The sequence below is a fragment of the Balaenoptera acutorostrata genome, chromosome 17, assembly GCF_949987535.1.
Source record: "Balaenoptera acutorostrata chromosome 17, mBalAcu1.1, whole genome shotgun sequence".
Lineage (NCBI taxonomy): Eukaryota > Metazoa > Chordata > Mammalia > Artiodactyla > Balaenopteridae > Balaenoptera > Balaenoptera acutorostrata.
Genome location: NC_080080.1, coordinates 9,409,130 through 9,432,717, shown reverse-complemented (window position 1 = coordinate 9,432,717; position 23,588 = coordinate 9,409,130). Strand labels below are relative to the sequence as shown.

The 23,588-nt window shown below is 35.1% G+C and overlaps 1 protein-coding gene across 4 annotated transcripts in view; it reads left to right on the top strand.

The window, feature by feature from the left end:
• The window catches only part of EFR3A (EFR3 homolog A), a 93,592-nt gene that overhangs the window by 37,853 nt on the left and 32,151 nt on the right, over window positions 1–23,588 (top strand). For 3 of the 4 annotated variants that reach the window (XM_007188894.2, XM_057531977.1, XM_057531978.1), the window contains exons 4-12: window positions 861–1,011; window positions 2,825–2,946; window positions 8,122–8,271; window positions 9,977–10,114; window positions 12,372–12,450; window positions 14,683–14,818; window positions 16,614–16,781; window positions 21,119–21,233; window positions 22,480–22,531. In XM_007188894.2, coding sequence (XP_007188956.1) covers window positions 861–1,011; window positions 2,825–2,946; window positions 8,122–8,271; window positions 9,977–10,114; window positions 12,372–12,450; window positions 14,683–14,818; window positions 16,614–16,781; window positions 21,119–21,233; window positions 22,480–22,531 — 1,111 coding nt within the window. Of the gene's footprint in view, window positions 1–860; window positions 1,012–1,927; window positions 2,006–2,824; window positions 2,947–8,121; window positions 8,272–9,976; window positions 10,115–12,371; window positions 12,451–14,682; window positions 14,819–16,613; window positions 16,782–21,118; window positions 21,234–22,479; window positions 22,532–23,588 lie in introns of those variants that run through there. The other variant, XM_057531979.1, reaches the window with a different exon arrangement.

Below are 23,588 nucleotides of genomic sequence, written 5' to 3'. Positions count from 1 at the left end.
GTTTTACCTATCAGAGGAGCAATAAAGCAGAGCTATGTTAGGCTTAAGGTTCAGAATATGTGTGCATGCTGATTTGACCTGTGCTAGCTATACATCTACCTATAAATAAAGGTCTACCATCGTAATCCATTCTCTGTGCTTGAACAGCAGTAACTTTGCAGTTTGGTTTATAAATACTTTTCCATATTGTCATTTTATGATACTGGTTTCTTAGAGTATTCCTTTCTCCAAGTGCTATACTGGCTTTCTCTACTTCTGCATTGTTACCATTTAGAGCATTTGATACAAATGTGAGTCTTGATACAAGTAGTTTTTATAGTTGACTGTTCAAGCAAAGTTATCTAAAGTCTGAATTTTAATTTTTAGTACAGGCTTTAAAATCTGATGAATTATATGGTAAAATGTATGATACCTTTCCTTATAATATTGCCGATACTGTTTTATATACTCATATTTACAAATACAAATAGATTATGTTAGAAATTTAGGCACATTTCTTATAATAACTTTTGGGTTGGATGCAAAGAAATGTGGTTAAAAGCCTGGAAAATGGAGAATATCTGTGTTTACAAAAAAATTCACATGAAGGTAATGTTAAAGAAGCTCTGGAAGAGTTTTTGGTGAGCAGGAGAAAATGGGATAGTACAGTATAGTTTCTATATACTTCCATATGAGGAATATTTTATAATCTCAAGATCATTTGTGTTGTGTGAAGATTAGGATCTCACTTAGAAGCTGCTAAATTTGCCTTTCTGTGTTCTGTGCATTTAAATAAACTTACTTTAATTATCCCTATGAAAGTGATTAGGAGAATTAAGAGAGCTAGAGATGTGTTGACATTATTTTTCTCTTATATTTAGGTATGTTTTAATTGCTATGGAGGCATTGGACCAACTTCTTATGGCCTGCCATTCTCAAAGCATCAAGCCATTTGTAGAAAGCTTTCTTCATATGGTAGCAAAGCTGCTGGAATCAGGGGAACCAAAGCTTCAAGTTCTTGGAACAAATTCTGTGAGTAAAACTATTCTCTAATTTTAAGTTTAATTAGCATAACTTGGATTAACTCTTCTTAGAGTGTCTATCTGGTAGAAGCAGATGCTCTGGTCAGGGCATTTGGACAACCAGTACAGTGGTAGATGATTAGAACATTTTGTCTCTAGCTTTTATTGTTGCTGCTTGTGAAATCTGGGGTGTTAACCAATCATAAGGAACAACAGAAACTCAGTTGGCCATAAATAGAAGGTTTTTCTTTTCCCCCCAGGCCTTCTTACACTACTTCTGAACTATCTCTGCTAACAACATTCATTTTCTTTTATCCGGAACCATAGTTTGTTAAACATGTGTGGGGTTGGGGAAGGCATATCTAATAAAGAAAATAAAATACAGTGATAACCTTTCTCCTCTTGTCATTAGTTTCATTGTATAACCTTCAGTCTTTCGGTTCCAACTTCATCTCTGAGGAAGCTTTCAGGCATTCAACCAATCTATATGTTCCCATCCAGATTTTTATCAACAAATAACAGAGTCATGTACTACCTGCTGCTGTTTATAGATAACTATTTTGTGGTTAGGAAGTGTAGGGGGTGACTGACAGCATGGATTCTAGGGTTCGACTGCCTTTCTTTGAATTATGCCTATGCCACTTTCTAGCTGTGTATCTTGGGCAAGTTACTTAACCTCTCCTTGCCTTAGTTTTTCATCTGTGAAATGAGGGTAATAATAGTACCGATCTTGGTACTCTTGTTGTGTGATACGAGTTCATATAAATAAAGTTCTTAGAGCAGTGTTTGGCACTGTTAGTTATTGTTGGTAGTAATATAATGTTTTTCTTTTTTTGAAGCAAGAGTATGTAAATAAAACCCTCATTAAAAAGCCCTTAATATGATTTTGTCCATTTGTTTCAGAGGGAGAATATTGGCTATTTCCAAGTGCAGTTAGGTGGTGTGACAGGCTCCATTGCTGGCAACATAGCTACTTACGCTTCTCCTGCTTCCTTTACACTTAGGTGAGGAAAGTTCAGGGGAAATTTTTCTTTTAATTTTATTGAAGTATAGTTGATTTACAGTGTTGTGTTAATTTCTGCTGTACAGCAAAGGACTGAGTTATAGATACATATATATATATATGTACTTTAGTTTTGTTTCCAGGACAGCTTTAGGCTATTTTAGAAGTAATAAATTACCAAATAAATGAGAAAGCAAATAAGAAAAAAAGATTACATATTAAGCAATCATATGGCTAGGTCTGTGACTCATGTAGGATATTTAAAATTTCCTAAACATATGGATATCTCTCTTTTTGTAATCTTTAGAAAAGAGGTAGAATAAATTTTACCATCTCAGTATTTTTTCTTCTCTATTGAGTTGGTTTTCTTCAGTTTAGGGCCCTTTTTTCTTGTCCCATCTCATTTGTATAAATATTACTCATTCATGCGTTATGCAACAACTGTCAAGATTCCCTACCCGAGATTTAAGAAATAAAATTCCCTGAAGGTTTGGGCCTCACTGAGGTTGTCATGGAAACACTGTCAGCATCCAGGAAATGCAGAAGGGCTTTAGAAAGCTCTTGAGAGAGTGGGCTCACTCAAAAGAGACTGCATCACAAAGTTATATTCGATGTTTATAATGCTATATTCTTGATTTTGTAAAGTTCGTTATCAAAAACTTCCTTTCGTATATATGTGGCATTTATGATATTTCATATTTCGTTTGCTTTTTACTTGGATATTTCTTGTCGATGTATGTAACAAATAATGAATGAAAGTAAATGTGTTTGTTCCACACTTTCAAAAAGGTGATAATACATCTTATTGTTATTTTTTTAGTTTGTCAAATTTGCAAATATTGAAGAAGACACACCGTCCTATCATAGACGTTATGATTTTTTTGTATCTCGCTTCAGTGCCATGTGTCACTCCTGTGATAGTGATCCAGAAACACGAACAGAGTATGTATTGTTTTATGGTTTATAGTCTTGGAGTTATTTATTGATGAATATTGTATTTATATATTACATAATGATCACCAAAGGAGATGGGAAAATATATGCTTTATTCGTGAAGTACAACTTTTCATTGCTGTTAGAAGAGCTGACCAAAGCAGCAAAATTGAGAGTGGTTTCCTAACTCAGTCAGAATAAAATGCAAAGTCTTTACTGTAACCCAGAATGCCCTTTAATGCTCACCATACCCCAGTGTTGGATCCTGTCATTTCTTCTTCCTTTTACTCTGCTCTAGTACATGGGTCTCCTCGCTTGCTTGAATACATGAGGCACACTTCTCCCCAGGGCCTTTGGACTGCACAGTGGTCTGTCGGCCTTACCTCACTTTGTTCAGATTTCTGCTCAAATGTCATCTTATCGTGAGAATCCTCCCTCAGCCACCTTTTATTTATTAATATCAACCCTTCCATCCCACTCACAGTTAAGCTTTGTCTTCTCATATCTTCTTGTCTGTTTTCTCTCCTCTATGGAAGATGAACTGCAGGAGGGCAAGGGTTTTGTTTTGAGGACTGCTGTATCACTAGTACTTTGAATATTGCTGAGCACGTTGCCGGCTCTCAGTAAGCACTTTTTGAATGAATACATACATAAATTGAATGAATGAATGACTGTATGTTACGGGATCATTGTCTGACTGAGGTTGTCAGGACAACTGATTTGGGCATTTTTAAACATTTCTTCTAGATACATCCTGGTAGTAATCTAGAATCAAATACTTATCTGCAAACACAATCGATAGATTGACATGTATATGAAAGTTAAAAATTAAATTCAAAATGACCCTGGTAAATGTAGTTTGAGCTTTACCATAATACACCTAAAAAGAAAGAAACTAACCCAAATTCAGAGTGTTGTCATGGGCAGTCGATTGTCAAGATTTAGCATGTTTTGTGATTTTTTTTTTTTTTTTTAATTTTATAGCTACTTTATTTATTTATTCATTTTTGGCTGTGTTGGGTCTTCGGTTCGTGCGAGGGCTTTCTCTAGTTGCGGCAAGCGGGGGCCACTCTTCATCGCGGTGCGGGGACCGCTCTTCATCGCAGTGCGCGGGCCTTTCACTATCGCGGCCCCTCCCGTTGCGGGGCACAGGCTCCAGACGCGCAGGCTCAGCAGTTGTGGCTCACGGGCCCAGTTGCTCTGAGGCATGTGGGATCTTCCCAGACCAGGGCTCGAACCCGCGTCCCCTGCATTAGCAGGCAGACTCTCAACCACTGCGCCACCAGGGAAGCCCTGTTTTGTGATTTTTACTTTTCTTTTAAAATAAAGGAATATACAGAAATGTAACTAGTTAGCTTTAAGTATGCAAGCTACAGTGTTGCTTTACACAAACAAGTGTAAAAGTTACTTAACTTGGAGAAAGAAAGCTGAGGGGTAATTTAATAGTTTTCAGATATAAGATTTATTTCTGTCTGAGATGCTGTTAGTATAATTTTTCCTTGGTATACTATAGGCCGTTTAGGATCCTGATGTTATTCCTTTATTACGAGTGTAAAGCCTTATAGAAGAATAGGGATAACCATAGCTATCTTATAATAATAAATTTCCTCTTTCTCCCAATCACTGCTAAAGTCTCTTTTTCTCCCTAAAGGATATTCAAAAAATGTTTTATAAAACTGTTCCCTGTTCTCAGAAGCTGGTGTTAACTTGTTAATGGGGCAAAAAGGTATAAAAATTAGCTAAATAAAATGGCAGGTTTTTTTCAAAGTTGTAACAATTTCGTTTTCTTTTAAAATACAGAAAATAATCCAGAAGATAGGGGTTTTAAAAACTGTTTCTTTGTTTAGTTTGTTCACATAGGCATTTCCCAATTTTTGGTTGAGGTGGTGAATTTCACATATAAACCAATGTAAGTGAAAAGTGTTTATGATATTATAGTACCTATGAAAGGATGCATTTTAAAAATTCAAAAATTTTACATAGTATCTGATTTTTAGGTTTTAGCGCCCCCTAGTGAAAAATCTTGTCTTTTGAACATGTATTTTCGTAACATTTTTCAATTTACAAAAAAGAAACTTGAAATTTTCTGTACACAAATGAAAGGTGGTACTTTGTCTTAATTCTTTATTATATAATATTTGATATTCCAAAATAACACTTCATTTGAATCACTGTGAAACAAATGAGTAAACTAAAATGCTTTAAGATACTTAGAGGGCTTGATTTTTTTTCTGCTTCGTTTTTAGTAAAAGCCCTCTTTGGGTTTTCTTCAGGACTATTTATATTCCTTCTTAGGTTCTAACTTAGATAATTATTATAAATCCCTCTATTTTTAGCAATACACTGTCAAATACAACTTAGGGGGCATGGCCAGTAGGAAATGGGGCTGATAACTGTTAAGATTTTCTTAAAATATTTGACCTGCAAATACTACCTTTGTAGTAATGTTAGGCTTGCCCACTTGTGATAGCTGCAGAAGAGATTTCAAGACTTTCTTTTTGCTGTAGAAAGCAGCATGAATAAGACACAGCTTTGTAAAAGGCAAAATTTGTCTCCTAGTTCACTTTCTCACCTGTTTAGTGTCATGTTACCGCTGTATCCCATGCTCCACCTGCTACTACTGAATGCCTGCATTACTTCCCAATGGGTTTCTAAGCAGTATCACCCCCTTCCCCACAGCTTCCATTCTCTAACCCTATTCGCAGCTTTTGGAAAAAGTGCTGGGAAAGCTGAGTAAACTTCTAATGGTGACTGTTTCAGGTAGTAACAAAAAAGGAGGGTAAATAACAATCAAATTTGGCCAGAATGAAGGTGTTTCGGGGCAGAGGGGCTACCGTGTTAGCTCTGCTCGCGAGATTGTTCTTCCCCAGATTTTATATACTGTTTTCTAATTACTTTTCTTCTCATCCCTGAACTGAATAGATTTTATTTTTAAAGAAGAATGAGGAAGAGCTTGAAGAAGTTGAGGGCTGTGAATTGGGAAGGGAGGGTAGGGCAGCATTCTCTCACAGTATGGATAAATTTTAAGTCCCATATGCACACAGTAATGTATACACATCGGGACACACGGATGTATATGTGTATATGTATACGGCTCAGGTTATCGGCACTCCATTTTGATAGTTCTCCTCTGTCATACCTTTTAAGGAACCAGCCTCATCTTCCATCTAGGTGGACTAAGGGAGGTGAGAGGTTCTCAGGGAGAAACAGTGAATGAAAAGTCTGCGGACGCATTAAGGGTGTTCAGGAACAGTGAAATAAATCCTGTTCTCACTCAGCTGCTGAGACTTCTAGGCAAGAAATGGGAGAGAATCTGGTCCACTTTGGTTTGAATTATCATCATCCTCTTAGGAAAACCTAATTCTTTTTTTTTCATTTTTTAAAAAATTTTACTGAAGTATAGTTGATTCACAATGTTGTGTTAATTTCTACTGTACAGCCAAGTGATTCAGTTATACATATACATACATTCTTTTTCATATTCCTTTCCATCATGGTTTATCACAGGATATTGAATATAGTTCCCTGTGCTGTACAGTAGCACATTGTTTATCCATTCTATATATAATAGTTTGCATCTGTTAATCCCAAACTCCCAATCCATCCCTCCCTACCCCGCTTGGCAACCACAAGTCTGTTCTCTGTATCTGTGAATCTGTTTCTGTTTCGTAGATAAGTTCATTTGTGTCATATTTTAGATTCTACATATAAGTGATACCATATGGTATTTGTCTTTCTCTTTCTGACTTAGTTCACTTAGTATGATAATCTCTAGGTCCGTCCATGTTGCTGCAAATGCTATTATTTCATGCTTTTTTATGGCTGAGTAGTATTCCATGGTATGTATATACCACATCTTCTTTATCCATTCGTCTGTCAATGGACATTTAGGCTGTTTCCATGTCTTGGCTATTGTAAATAGTGCTGCATTGAACATTAGGGTGCATATATCTTTTCAAATTATAGTCTTCTCCAGACACATGCCCAGAAGTGGGATTGCTGGATTATATGGCAGCTCTATTTTTAGTTTTTTGAGGAGCTTCTATACTGTTTTCCATAGTGGCTGCACCAATTTACATTCCCACCAACAGTGTAGGAGGGTTCTCTTTTCTCCCCTCCCTCTCCACCATTTGTTATTTGTAGACTTTTTAATGATGGCCATTCTGACCGGTGTGAGGTGGTTCCTCATTGTAGTTTTGATTTGCATCTCTCTAATAATTAGCAATGATGAGCATCTTTTCATGTGCCTATTGGCCATCTGTATGTCTTCTTTGGAGAAATGTCTGTTTAGGTCTTCTGCCCATTTTTTGATTGGGTTGTTTTTTCATTATTGAGTTGTATGAGCTGTTCGAATATTTTGGAAATTAAGCCCTTGTTAGTTGCATCATTTGCAGATATTTTCTCCCAGTCCGTAGGTTGTCTTTTTGTTTTGTTTATGGTTTCCTTTGCTGTGCAAAAGCTTATAAGTTTGATTAGGTCCCATTTATTTATTTTTGGTTTTGTTTCTATTGCCTTGGGAGAGTGACCTAAGAAAACATTGGTACAATTTATGTCAGAGAATGTAGGAGAACCTAATTCCTTTGATTAAATTATTTTTTATTGAAAACTGATACAGACTAAATATGTCTATATTTTACAGTCTTTTTTAACTTTAAATGCTGATTGTAAAAAGATGGTATTAAAAGTAAGCCTCGGGCTTCCCTGGTGGCACAGTGGTTAAGAATCCGCCTGCCAATGCAGGGGACACGGGTTTGAGCCCTGGTCCGGGAAGATCCCACATGCTGCGGAGCAGCTAAGCCCGTGCGCCACAACTACTGAAGCCCACGCACCTAGGGCATGTGCTCCACAACAAGAGAAGCCACCGCAATGAGAAGCCCTCGCACTGCAACAAAGAGTAGCCCCCACTCGCCACAACTAGAGAAAGCCCACATGTAGCAACGAAGACCCAACGCAGCCAAAAATAAATAAATAAATAAATTTATTTATTAAAAAAGAAAAGTAAGCCTCTTTTGGAACTGCCATATCTCTGTCCATCTTAGATTTTTGAGATTTTTCTTAGACTTATTGTATGTTATTTTTATTGTCTTGAGATAACTATTTATTTGACATCCATTCTCTTAGCTAAGTAAGCAGACTTGTTTAAATAGCTTTTTTTCATGACTCAGTTTTTTTTCTTTTTTACAGAATCCGAATTGCTGGAATCAGAGGTATTCAAGGTGTGGTTCGCAAAACAGTTAATGATGAACTTCGGGCTACCATTTGGGAACCCCAGCATATGGATAAAATTGTTCCATCCCTGCTGTTTAACATGCAAAAGATAGAAGAGGTTGACAGGTATTGAATGAAGATGTTAGGGCTGGGGCTGTGTTACTTTAATACGTGTGTATGTGTGCTCGCTTGCTAGGGTAAGAACGTTTGTCTTTAGTATTATGTATATAGTAGTCTCATAAACTTGAGCAAGTTTAAATATGTATCCTTTCTGAAAAAAATGTCAGCTTCAGTCGTCAAATTAGACTGAGCAGACAGATTCTGACTCAGACACTTAAGCTTTTATTTCTTTCAGAATAAATTTTCACTTTACTTTCTGCTTATTATTGGGCATCCACATTGCTATTTGAATTAATACTACTTAAAGCTGCAAGTGTAAGAAATAGAGATTATAAACTGAACTTCTGTTATTCTTTAGAGATCCAGCATGCTTTTTCATAGGGAGTTAGTACTAATCAAAGTAATAATAATAATAGCAGCTACTATTCACTGTATATATATTTTTCAACAGAAATAAAAGCTAGACTAGACTAGACTATTTATGTCTTATTTATTCTTCTAAGATATTTTGGCATGAAATATTGTTTTGGGGTGTATGCTGATTTCTCCCCCCCCCCCACCCCAGTAACCTGTTGAACTTAGAATTCTGTACTTTATTCTCTTTTTCCAAATGCCATAAGCATGCTTTCCTCCCAAATTTCTGTTGCCTTACACAGAGGTACTATGCAACCAAGTTTTAGAACGAGTATTCTCCAGTTTGGCTTATTATGCTGATCTCCCTGATTATTGCAGTTTAAAGAGGGAAATCCAAATCAAATTTAAAAGATATTTAATTCTGTAGTTCTAAAATTTTAACTTAATTTGTAATTTTGATGATTGTATGTGCAATATCAAAATAAAAGTGGTCTAGAAGTGAAAAGGTGAAACTGGTAGCTCCGCAAGCGCTTATATGTTTATCAAAATTTATGGCAATTACAGCAAGTATTTATGCTAGATTCCTTAGATGTGATTGTCTCCAGCTTTGGAAACCTAAAATGTGAAACGATATATTTTTTTAACACCTTCTGTATTTTTCTTGTTCTTGGCAATGTAGCTGATGTTAGTTTTTTCTGTCTAAAATATTTATTCTTCTAAAGGTACCTGGCTAGTTGAGAATTGACTCCCCATAATTATGGCTCTTGAGGTACAGGATTAGCATAAATAGGATACAGGAATGTTGATACCATTGGTTGCCAAATTTTAAGAAGTTGTGTTTTCTCATGGTTTTATCCCAATGCTACAGATACATGCTTTTTTGAAATTATTATTGCACATGAATACATTAGTCTAAAATAAGGTTTTAAAATATGAACAAATAGTGTCTATTGAAGACATCTACTTATACAAATGTTCTAATTAGCTTTTAATTTTTGCTCACTTACAGTTAAACTGGGTGATCTTTGGGCACCTTGTTCTTACTAGGATTTTGCTATAAATGTAGCGAAGTTGTAGGAAGTTAACAAAATAGCAACTACTGAGTATTTTGCCTTTAGAAAAGGTATTCTGTTAGTTAGAAACAAGTTATACAAGTGAATTTAGCTCTGCAATTTTGAAAGATTATGTGATCAGCTTCAAGGTGTTGAGTTCATGAAGTAGAATTAAGCTCTAAAGTTATTTTGGGATAAAAAGAAAATGTCATTCTAATATTTCCGAGAAGTAAAAATCTGTTCTGTTTAACTGTCAGAACTAGTGTCAGAATTCTGGCATTCATTTGTTTGTCTTTATTTTTCAGTCGCATAGGCCCTCCTCCTTCTCCTTCAGCAGCTGACAAAGAAGAGAATCCCGCCATGCTGGCTGAAAACTGCTTCAGAGAACTGCTGGGCCGAGCAACTTTTGGGAATATGAATAATGCTGTGAGACCAGTTTTTGCGTAAGTAGTTGGTGTTTTCCTGGTTACTTGTGACTGTGCTATATTCATTCTGTTTTAATTTAATTTACTTACAGAGGACAAATACTCTTACCTGTGTGAGTGAGTTATTAATAGAGCCAGTGTAGCAATGTGGGAAGGGTACAGGATTGAGACAACATAACATCCCTTTGAGCACTTGTTCAACCACTTCACTGGATTTTCCCCCTTAAATAGGAAATACAGTCATGTGCATCATTTCACTAGAGCTTTTATTCACACCTTGAAATGTATATATCCAGTAAAATATTAAAACAAACAAATGTCCAAGTATGATGTATCTTGTTTTATTAACTTCTGGTCAGTTCCTCATATTCCCTGGCTTCTGTTTCTTGGCTTTCTTTTTGCCATGGCTGGACTGCCTTAGGTCGCATTCTCTTCTCTGAGTAAGTTTTATCTTATACCGAGTGACTGAGCAGAGCAGGAATATTAAATATCTTGTTGGTACTTATATGCTGCCTTCCAAGCAGAATACATTTGTGAGCTTTGAGTTTCTCGACATAGACATTATCTCTCAAGGCTTGTAAAGCCTCTGAGTTCTAACTCAATTGTCAGATGACAGATTTATATAACATTCTGTGTAATTTCTGGACATTTTTGCTAGTCTTTCTTTTGTTAATCATTTGCCTTGTCCTTTCCCCTTCCTGACTATAATAATGTCTTTATAGCATATATAAAGTAGTCGAAATGTAATATCCAGAATTCTTTATTTAGGGCAGATATTTGGGTTCGAAGTTGAGCTTTAGTTACAAGAATCTATAAACTGCAAAATTAAGCATCAGAGAATCATTATAGTGTTTTCAAAAGGATTCCCCCCACCCCACGCCCGACTGTTGCCACCACCAAAAAGTTGAGATTTACCGTTTAAAGACTCGGTGGGCTTATGAAAATGCTACTAAGAACTAATCAAATTATGTCAAATATAACTAAAGGCAGATTTATTTTTTCCAGACATGCTGATTTAATATCAGAATTCCAGTTTTTATCTTAATCCTCTTGTTAACCGAGAGGTAATCTATAAAGCCTTAAAAATCTAGAGAGCTAGTCTAAAAGGAAGAAACTACCAAATTAACTATACTTGATTACTTGAGTAACTTGGAAGTGGGCCATATTCTTTTCTATGTAGAACTTAGTGGACTTACCTCCTGATCATGTGTTAATTAATCTAATTAAATGTTAATTAAATAGTTAATTATATATTAGCTATTTAGTTAATTAGTTGATTAAATATTAAATGCCCTCTGCAAGTAAGGTACCAGGTATTTTGGGGGAATATATACATGAATAAAACTGTCCTAGTCCTTAAAAACTTGATTGATAATTGACATTCATAGTGGCTTTTTACCTTGTGTGTTCTGTGAATTTTAATTTTGAGCTCATATTCATTGTAACTTTATTTGTGAGAATTCTTTGAGGCTTGCATTAATGGTGTGTACTCCGTAAGAGGCTTTATTTTGCTTCTGCTGAAGGCATGGATGCAGTGTTGTCCAGGCACCACTTTGAACTACATTCTTATCTTCAGTTATTTTAAACCACATAGATACTTGTGAATTCTGTCAGCCAGGCGAGAGCCTGGGTGCTAGGTGTATGGTTGAATTCTTCAGAGAGACTTTCATTTTTGTGATTCTTCTCAGAGCCAAGGCCAACGCAGACAAGCTTCTTGACAGTCTTCTACAACATAGAACATTCCCCCAGATTCACTGAAGGTGTCATCTTTTACGGCTTGAATTGATGCATGTATTTCTGATCTGATAGCCACCTTTCCTGGGTGGACCCTAAACTTTGTCTCCAGTCTCCTGTGTATACAACCCTTTAAACCACTAGCTATCAGCTACCAGAGATCTGACGATGTGCCTAAGGCAACTGCTGGCTTCAGTGTATACTTACCTCTCCAGATTCTCACCTTCTTGTGGAGTCTGGACTGAGGGACTTTTCTTTCTTGCCAGCTCATGTTGGTATTGAAAAATCATATATATATGTATATGTATGTATATGTGTGTGTGTATATATATATATATATATATATATATATTCTAGTCTTTTATTGTTACTGTTTTATGAAAGGATCTGGCAGTTGTTCTGGAAATGGAAACATTGATAATATTCTCTTAGATAATATTCTTTTGATTGGTAGGCTTTGCATATTGTTGAGGGTTCTAGAGGAGAAAGTGTAATAAAAATAAGGAATTCTTAAAGTACTTTTCTTACTGTTAATTTACAGGCATTTAGATCATCACAGACTATGGGATCCCAATGAATTTGCAGTTCACTGCTTTAAAATTATAATGTATTCCATTCAGGTAAGGATTGGTTAACTGTTATTTTTATATATAAGTAATTTTAGTTCTGTGTGGATAAGCATGTCCTCAGACAGAGATAGAGAACAATGGAGGAGATAAGACGTGTTCTTAATTTAGTTCTTTGTCTCATTTATTTTTATTTACCGCTTATATTCTTATTTGCCAAGATGAAAAAATATCTAATTAAAAAGAACTAAATGATTTTATGATGACAATCTTTATTGTGCATTTATTAAATACATTATTGAGCATTTATATTTTATGATAAACTGGTATTAGAATTGATATTTATTACAGCATCATATAGCTGATACATTTATTGGATATTTACTGTGCAATACTGTAGTTTTTATAGATTGAGGCACTTGATGAGGCACTCTCATCTACTGCAGAGGACAGCCTTGGTTTTCCTCAAACCTTGAACAGACCCAATTAGCTCTTAATTCAAGTGGGATTTTAGGTCTTTATTTTTTAACACTATCTACATTTTTAATGCCCTAAAAAGTCATCATTAATTTAAAGGAGATAAGGTAGTAAGAAGCAGTACAGCTTTTAGTATAGGTCATACCAGGATTTGCATCCTAGATGTGCTGTTTACTAGTTGCATAGAACTTGGGCAAATTATTTAGCCTCTCTGAGCTTCAATTTCCTCATTTCTGAAAAGGAAATTTTAATGAATTCATTGAATGGTTCATTTTTATATTAAAATAGAAGGTACCATTTATCAATTGCTGGCTATACCTCTGAATATGCTAATAACCTTATGTATATGCTTTATCTCATTAATCCTCCTTATTTTATGAAGTAGATATTGTTATTATCCCCATTTTACAGATCAGAAAACTGACCTTTAGAGAGGTCAGACACCTCACTCAAGGGTACACAGGTAGAACGTAAGGATTCAAATTCTGGTCATTCTGTTCTAGAACTTTTGGTCTAAATTAAACATTAAGTTTAGGTTACTATAGCATGCCTAGCATAATGTAGGTTTTCAATGCATGGTAGTTATTATAAAGCTGGTTTGGATGTGGAAGGATAATTTAAAAAATTTTTTCCCAGTTTTATTGAGATTATAATTGACATATAACATTATATAAGATTAAGGTATACAACATTGCAAAATGATTACCGTAATAAGTTTTCTCAAGATCCATCACCTCACATAGTTACACATTTTTTTTCCCCTTTGATGAGAACTTTTAAGATCTTTTAATTTAATTTTAGTTTAGTAGGTGAGAAGTTGATCTGGCAATCTGTGGACATAATTAGGGCTGTTCCCCTGGTCTTCAGTAGCCTTGTATTTCTTCATTTGCCCTCCTCATTCAGATTTAGTTACTAGATGAAATTGTTTTTTACAAAAAGTAAAGTAAATTACAAAGTTGAAGAAACTGAAGGAATCAATAAGTATTTGTTGATTAAATTTCTGAGAAATGACTTCTGGTCCAGAGCATTGCTTTAGAAGGAGCTTTAAGTGCACCATATGTTTTTTGAAGTCCATTAATCAAAAATTACATGGTAGTACCCACCAGAATGGGAGTTTCTGTTTAATAAGACTATCCTGATACAATCAAAACTTCTGATAGATTTGATTGTTTTAATTGCCATTTACTATAAAATTGATATAGGAATCATTCTTAGGTAATATTTCAACCTCTGTCCATAAAACATTAAACTAGCTGGCCCTGATCAGGAAATTTCATCAGGTACACATTGTTAAAACTTCAATTTTGGTAGTGGCTCTTGATTAGATGAGAGTTTTAACTGTTTAGCATTGTTAGATGTCCATGATAAGAAATAGTATGTATCTGGTTGGGTAAGAGAGAAGTACTATAAATGTCATAATCTGTCTTATTTTTTAACAACATTTTGTCCTATTATCAAGTTATAAGAGTGTATAAATATTCTTTGTGGAATTACAGAGAAGTACAAAGAGAGTAAAAATTTCTCATAAATCTCCCTCTCAGAGATGACCAGTGTTAATATGTAGGCACATATAATTCTAGTCTTATATACTAAAAAAACAGAATTTTATTTAACGTAGTATTTTACAACTTGCTTTTTTTCACTCAGGTTATCGTAAATATTTTCCGGTATCCCTATTTATTCTTAAAAAGAATGGTTTCTAATGGCTACCTATTGTTCCATTAAGTGTCACATGGTTTATCATTCTTATGAATTCTGCCAGGATGCATGTAATTGTTCATATACTTTTACACTATTTTGTTCTTTTAGGCTCAGTATTCTCACCATGTGATCCAGGAGATTCTAGGACACCTTGATGCTCGTAAAAAAGATTCTCCACGAGTTCGAGCAGGTATTATTCAGGTTCTGTTAGAGGCCGTTGCCATTGCTGCTAAAGGTTCCATAGGTGAGTGCCAGCACCCCCCCCCCACAAAAAAAAATTCATTAATCATTTTCAGAATGTTTTTTTTTTTTCAGTAGGAATAGCAATGTGTGGAAAACTCTTAGAAAATATTTGCAGTGTTTTTAAATGTGCTCTAATTTCTCTTGAAATGTTAGGTTCATATGACTGTTGTCAGACTTCCTTAGTGTGCAGTTAAACATTTCCCTCCAAATCATTGTCTTCTTCCCTTCCTCCTTTTTTCCAGTAAAGATTTTTGAATACCAGTTATATGCTAAACATTGGGAGGGTACAGATACAAGAAAGTTATGGTTTACTTGGAGTTAGATGACTTTACCTAATACTGTAATACAAGGCAGAATTTGATCATATATCATAAGAAAACCAGGGTCCAGGGAAGGGAGGGAAAATGGATCAGCAGGAGGGAAGTATTACGTAGCCCGTTTGACTAGGATGTGTGGTGGTAGTGTGGGGGAAGCCCGAGGAGTGGCTTCAAGTCCCAGTCGTGGCCAGGTCACGGGTGTCATTCTACAGTGGACTGGCACTAGTTAGAGATTTACTGAGCTCTTCATCAGAGGTGTGTTACAGGGCAGTTCATGTGGCTGCAGAGCGTAGGGCACATTGGAAGTCGCAGGTGGTTGTCACCATTGGAGGCACAGAGAAAGAACTTGACCTTGATGGCAGCAGTAGGAATGGGAATGTAAAGCCAGCAGGATCTGATAACTGACTGACTAGAGAGAGGGGTAACAAGGAGAAGGGACAGGTCAGACATCATGCTTTTTCACTCACATGTGATTAGAAGAATGGAAGAGTCCCTAAAGAAATTACTGAAGTTAGGAGGAAAATCTAGTTGTGGTTTCTTTGCTTTAAAATGAAAGTGGAACTGTATATTAGCTGCTGAAGTATTCTAATATTCACTCAGTATCAAATGAGAGTGGGCATTTTGGATATGGACTTGTCATTACTCATAACTTATCTCAAAGAGATGGAAGCAGGTTATTTAATTGAAGAGTTAACTTGAAATATGAAGTGAAACACAGATGATGCATTGACTGAATCGTCTCACCTGCTAATATCTACTATGTGTGAGGTTATGTATTGTGTGTGAGGTTCTGTCTTATGAGGTTATATATTATGTTTTAGGTTCTGTACATTCAAAGAAGCATTTGAACGTGGCTGCCTGTCCTGGAGAAAGTTGGAATCTAGAGTAGGAGGCAGAAATAAAAATACTGATTAAAGTATAGCGTGATAGATGCAGTGCCAGAAACACAGGCAGAGTATTTATAGTACTAAAAACAGAGAGCATATTTAGTTTACCTGAATGTGATAAATTGGCTAGTTTCTGTCTAATAATTGAGGCAAAATTCTTTCTTCTTCAGCCTCAAAAGATGCCAAACAAATTTCTTAGGCCACAGTGAGCTATATTATAGTTCTGTGGATTGTGACCCAACAGTCAGTTTATCCCAATACTGTACACATTATTCTGAGTAGACAAGATTAGATAGATGGAAAGTTTTTGGTAATCTTTATATGAATATACACATTTTGTGTGGTTTGTACCAAGGATTCAAACAGTGAGTTGCTCCGAGATGCCCAGTAAATGTTTGTTGGAATAGCTAGGAGACTTTCTTATTTACGTATTTCTCATTTACTTTTTTAATGTGCTAGTTAGTTCATAAATTATGAAGTATTTCCAAGTACTTAGAAAATATGCAGAAATCTCTGTTGAGAAATACGAGGATTGGTTTTGAGTGTACGTTGCCGGAAAAATGTATCTGCTCACATCAGGGTTCATTTGCAGGACCCACAGTGCTGGAAGTCTTTAACACCCTACTGAAGCATCTGCGTCTCAGTGTTGAATTTGAAGCAAATGATTTACAGGGAGGATCTATAAGCAGTGCCAACTTAAGCACAAGTTCCAAAGACAGTGATGAGAAGATTGTGCAGAATGCTATCATCCAAACAATAGGTGAGTACATTTCACTTTTCAAATTATTCTGGGAAACAGTGATTCAGAAAGCCCTCACGGAAGGTACTTGTCTCTTACGGGACATTAGTCAAAGGTGAATGATAGCTTAGACTTTTTTAAAAACTTTCTGTTTGGAAAATAAACAAACATAAGACTACGACAAAGAACACTGTATATACCCTTCACCCAGATTCATCTATTAATATTTTATGTCATTTACTTTTTCATTTCCTTTCTCTCTCTGTCTGCCTTTCTCCATCCCTTTCTCCGTTTTTCTGTGTGTATATGTATATGTGTGTATATATAAATATACACACATAAGCACATATATAAATATATACATATAGAGAGACATAGATACATACATATACACATCTACATTTTTTTCCTAACCACTGGATGGTAAGTGCATGGGTCTTGACTACAGATTATTTTTTCAAAGAATAAACCAGAGTACTCTTACATAACCAGAGTACAGTTATCAAATCAGTAAATTTAACTTTGATACAGTACTTTAGTCAAACTTTCATATTTCAGTTTTGTCATTTGACCTGATAATGTCCTTTATAGCATGTTTCTCCTTAGGTCCAGGATCCAGTCTAGGATCATTTAGTTGCATTTAGTTGTGATGTTTCTTTGGTTCCTTTAGATTGGAACATTTCTCTTTTATGATATGGGCATTTTTTAAGACTATAGGTCCCCCTGACCCCTCACTTAAAAAAAATATATCCTCACGTGGGTTTGTCTGCTCTTTCCTCATGATTAAATTCAGGTTATGGGTTCCTGGCTGGATACTATGTAAGTGATAGTGTTCTTCTCAGATTATCACATTCGGAGGTACACAGTGTACACCTGCTTCTCGCTGGTGATGTTAGTTTTGATCACACAAAGTATTGTTCTATTCCTCTGCTGCACAGTTTCCATTTTTCCCCTTGCAAATAATAAGCAGTCTCTGAGAAGATACTTTTAGGCTGTGCAGATATCCTGCTCTCCATCCAAACTACCCCCTAGATGTAGCAACCATTCAAAATTCTTACCTGAACCAGTCTTTACCGTGATGGTTACAAAATGATGGTTATCAACTTGGCACTCTCACTTGGCACTCAGTGTTCATTGTAAGCAAGAGCCCCTTTTTCTCCCTACTTATGTATGTAGGAATACATGTGTTTATCTATTTAAATACAGTGGTATGAGCTCATGGATTTATATTTTTATCTTCATAATTTATTCTGTACTTTTTAAATTATTATTATTATTTTGGTGGTCAAACTGTCCCAGATTTGGCCAGTGGAGCCCCTATTTTCTGTATCTTTGTAATATCCCCCCACATTTCTTTTAAGCACAGCCTTAGGTTCATTTTATACTTCCTGCCCCAATCCTAGAATCAGTCATTTCTCTAAGGAGCTGTGGTTCCTTTTAGTGGGGAAAGGCACTAGAGACCAGGATCTGGGTACTGATACTTAGGCTTTAATATTAGATGCTTCCCCCTCCCCTCACACACACAAAGGGTAAAAGGGTAAAGAGCTTACTTAAAAAAAAAAAAAAAAAAAAGAAAGAAAGCCATGGGGAATTTTTTGGGAAATTAAATGATCAGACTGTATATAAATACAAATTAAAGCAATCAAACTCTTCCTACTTTAACCCTCCTCTTCCAATATTTTCTTTAGAGTATCCAGATCATATTTTAATGTAACTGTATGATTTCTAGGATAATTTCCAAATTGAGTTGTATTCTTGGGGTTTAGTACCTAATTTCTAGTGGTTACTAATAGTTTCTTTTTTTTTTTTTTTTGAAGCAGACATTTTTAATTTATTTAATTAATTTATTTATTTATGGCTGTGTTGGGTCTTCGTTTCTGTGCGAGGGCTTTCTCTAGTTGTGGCAAGCGGGGGCCACTCTTCATCGCGGTGCACGGGCCTCTCACTATCGCGGCCTCTCTTGTTGCGGGGCACAAGCTCCAGACGCGCAGGCTCAGTAGTTGTGGCTCACGGGCCTAGTTGCTCCGCGGCATGTGGGATCCTCCCAGGCCAGGGCTCGAACCCGTATCCCCTGCATTGGCAGGCAGATTCTCAACCACTGCGCCACCAGGGAAGCCCTTACTAATAGTTTCTACTAATAATAGAGTCATATAAATTTATTCTGGAGCTCAGTTTATGCCTTTTATTTGAGTAATATCCTACCTGTGGGCCACTTGTTTATAATAGTCCTTTGGCATATTTAATACAGAGTTTTCCTTTTGTTTATTTCTAAAGTTTTATGGATATGCATACATGCATTACGCATCCACATTCAGCACCTTTTTATTGAACATATTGAACTTACACCAGGCCGTATGCTTGGGCTTCTTGATGCACGTGACTCCTACCTTGTGGATGCCTTTGGTTGATCTGCCTGGGGTAGTACCTCTGTTTCACCTAATCACAGTCTCATCATGTGCATAGAAATTGTCCTCATTAGGGCAAAGGCCCAGAGTGTCTGTGATATTTTAAGATGGTATATCAAATCAGCTAGTCTTGTTTTCAGAGAATTAATTTAAATTGCTTTAGTGACTTCTAGTTAATTCAGTGTTACTGTTTTACTCTAGAGTATTTAATTTATTGTTTCTCAAGTATGTTGTTATAAAATGTATATACCACAGACAAGCAATATTTCTGTGACATAACACATTCAGAATAACGTGAAAATTAAAACATGAGAGAAAAACAGTGCAGTGTGGCACAGTGAATAAGACTTTTATTTAAATCACACTTCTGCTTTCCTCAATATTTTCTTTCAGAAGTTCTCAGTATTCTTTATTTATCAGATCACGTGAATATTGGTGGGACACAGAACAGGGCTGCTGTAGCTTTTGCACTTGAAGATAGGAGGCCGTTGGCCAAGCTCTTTCTTTTAAAATAATGCTCTCCTCTTTTGGGGAGGCTTATTAGCACTTCTATTCAGCAGTTCAAATACAAACAATGGGAATAGAGAATGAGTTAACTTTCTGGCTGTCCTCACAGTTGACTTGTTGGAAAATTTCTGCCTTTGTGGTTAATGACCAACTTGCTTGGAACAGAAAATAAGTGTCCAGTTTTGTACAGTGATTAGGAACATACCTAATTGGGTTCTTGGAAAGTTGAAAATACCTTATAGAGAGGAAGCAGAGAGTAATAATAACATACATAGGCTTTGGAGATGAACAGATCTCACCTCAGGTCTTAATGTTAGCTGTGTAATTTCTTGTGTGAATTCCTAACCTCTCTTATCCTAATTTCCACAAGAGGAAACTGACACAAATAATAGTACCTGGATTCATAAGGTACTATTATTTGTTGCTGTAAGGATAGAAATACAAAGTAGCTTCTTACCCCCATAAATATGTGCTGAAGTGTTAGGTAGAATAATATACTTTATGCTGATTGAATAATGTTAAGATCATGAGATTTTTGATTGCTAGAGTATGTTATAAAGAGAAATGAGTTTTACCCCTAGATCTAATCAAAATGATAAATAGAACAATTTGAATTTATAGAAAGATATTATTAACTCCAGTAATACAGGCTGAAGAGTTAAGTTGAAAAACTAATTTACTCTTAAAGAAATATTAAAAATGTAGGTTTCTGTAATGATTATGTTGCATTTTAAGAAATGATCAAAAATAGCCGGGTTTTAATACCTGTTCTGATCTTTCAAAGAAACAACAGGGTTAAAAGTTTGAGTAAGTGAATTAAGTGTCCTAAGTCTTCTGTGACCAGGAAGTAAACTCTCCAAAGCTATAACAGATAAATTCAAAATATGCACAATACCCAAGAGTTCCTTGAGAAAAATGACAAATAAGTAAATTAGTTGAATTATGTATATTGAATTAATATTGAATTAACCCACAGTGTTAGACTGTAAACCTGGCTCATTATAATGACATTCTAGAACATTTCAACAATCCTGGGGAAGCCAAAGTAGTGGCTTAATTATTGACTTTCTTACTAGAACAGGAATTTAGGCTTACAAAATGGGAACAAGGGTTTCATCAGAAATACTACCAAAAGTTTTTTTTTCCTTTTTCTAAAACTCCAGTCAATTCAAATTGATGATTTGCCACTGTTAACTGTATGCAAGACTTTCAAACATTTATCTTAATCTAAGTATTAGTCCATTAAACACATCTTATAATGTACATCATTAAATGATTTTCACCAAAGAAATTATAGTATCTTTAGACTTACATGTAGCTCAAAGACATTATTTTACCACATATTGAAAGCTGTGGTTAAAAATATATTATGATTTTTTATTATATGGAAAAATAAACTTTTCCATTTGCAAAATTTATCTTAAATTTATCTTAATATTTTTATAGGATTTTTTGGAAGTAACCTACCAGATTATCAGAGGTCAGAAATCATGATGTTCATTATGGGGAAAGTACCCGTCTTTGGAACATCCACCCATACTTTGGATATCAGTCAACTAGGGTATGTGTATGTAGTTGTTCTGTGTTCTCAAACTGTAAAGTTGAACTTAATCTTGTATTAAATTTTATCTTAAATCTATAAAATGTTTTGTCTTTTTACTCAGTAATAAAAGTCCTGTGGTGTTGTTATGGCACTAGATTGCTAAGCAGTTGAATCAACATTGCATGCTTGGGTGGGAGGAATTGGGAGACTGGGGTTGACACATATACATTATTGATACTGTGTATAAAATAGACAACTGATGGGAACATACTGTATAGCACAGGGAACTCTACCTAATGCCCTGTGGTAACCTAAATGGGAGGGAGGTCCAAAAGGGAGGGGATATCTGTATATGTATGGCTGATTCATTTTGTTGTGCAGTGGAGGCTAACACAACATTGTAAAGCAACCATACTCCAATAAAAATTAAAAAACAAGACAAAACCAAAAAAACATTGCATGCTTTTAGAGTCAGTTTTCAGTATATCATAAATTCTCAAATTTTCTTATATTGGCTAGGTGGAAGGTCTGGTCAGCCTGGGCATTTTCTATATATGTAGATTATTTAGGGTAAAGTTTCAAGTTTGTCACTGTGGAAGGAATGTTGACTTACTTCTAGAATTCTAGAACTGAAAGTTATTTTAAAGATCACATGTCTTGGCCCCCTCCCCTCATTTTATAGATTTGCTTTGATTTTACAACATGCTAAAGCTTTAGTTTGTAAATATGTTTGTGTGTTGCTAATTTAATAAGGAAATTATAGTCTTATTTGACTTATATTTATTTGGCCATTAATTAGAGAACCCTTTCTTCATTTGTTAATTCTTTTTTGAAGAACTATTTATATAAGAATTATTTAGGCACATTCTTACCTGCTTATTAGTATATGTTAAATAGATGTTATGTTTGTCAATTATATTTGCAATAGATCTATTCGCCAATTTATAGTATCTTTTAATTGAGGTTGTTTTGTTGTGTATTCATACAACTGACTTTTCATGTCATTACGTGCAGAGGTCTGTTTCCTTTGAGAGCCAATAGCTTTTTAAATTTTTTTGTGCAAATTTGATTTTTTTTTAACATATAACCCTTTAATTCATGTGAAATTTACTTTAGAGTATAAAGTGAGCCTTGACTTCAGCTAGTATGAAAATAAAATCTATATAGCTAATATGAATAGAGTTTTTAAATCAATAAATAATAATGTAAGGAAATGAAGTTAATTACTATTAATAAGATAATACCACTATTTTGTATATTTTAGGGATTTGGGAACCAGGCGGATTCAGATAATGTTGCTGAGATCTTTACTTATGGTAAGGAATTTAAGACAGGTGAAGAACACACTTAACCCTAAATTATTAAAGAGGTTAAAAGAGTAGCTTCACATTATCAGTTTCTTTTTCTTGTATTATAAGATAGTATTTATGGTAAGTTTTTTTTCTGTGGTTTATATACTTGAATATTATGCTTTTCATTCTTTAAAATTTTACTTTTATTGTTTATTCCTCACTTCTCCTGTCGTCTTATTTGATCTTCATAATGATGAAATATACCGAGGTTAGGAAGCATTGCCATTTTATAGATGAAGATGCCTGGGCCCAGCTAGAGCCAGATTTGTCAGTCCTTTCCTATGTGATCTTTGCTTTTTTATTTGTATCTTGTTTAAGAGCTCCTTGCCTACTCTGATGATATAAACACATTTGTTTATATCTTCTTACAAAAGGTTTAAAATTCAGCTTTCCACATGTAGAACTTTGATCTGAGGTTTATTTTTGTATGTGGTGTAAGATATGGATATATTTTTAATTTTTCTAGGTGGGTAGTAATTGTCCCACCAATTTCTGCTCACTTATAAAATCACTTTTATCCTATAATGAGTGCCCAAATGTAAATGTTAGATGTTCTATATATGCTAGTAATCCTGAATATAAATAGAGATTACCCACATGAAATTTCATTTGGTCCTAAGCCTTTTTATTAAATAAATTCCCTGAGTAAATAACCTTGTCTCTAATCCTAATTGTACGACATAGTCAACTGAATGAATTTCCATGTGGTATGGTTAAACTATTTTATAGCATTAAAGTATATGCTAATTGAAAGCTCCAACTTTAGACATAGGGATACACTCAGAAATGTCACATCAGATAAAGAATAAAGTACAGCTTTCCAAAATGAAAATGCTTTCCTATTAACCTAAATTGCTTAATTTAAAATAAAAGAATTATTTGCCATTTTAACATTTTCAGGTCTTACCTGTGTTATTTGCTGCCTAGTCTCCTTATATCCATTTAGGCCTGACTACCTGTTCCATATATTCTTAGTCTCTCTGAGCTTCAGTTTTCTTTTACAAAATGGGGGTACACTAAT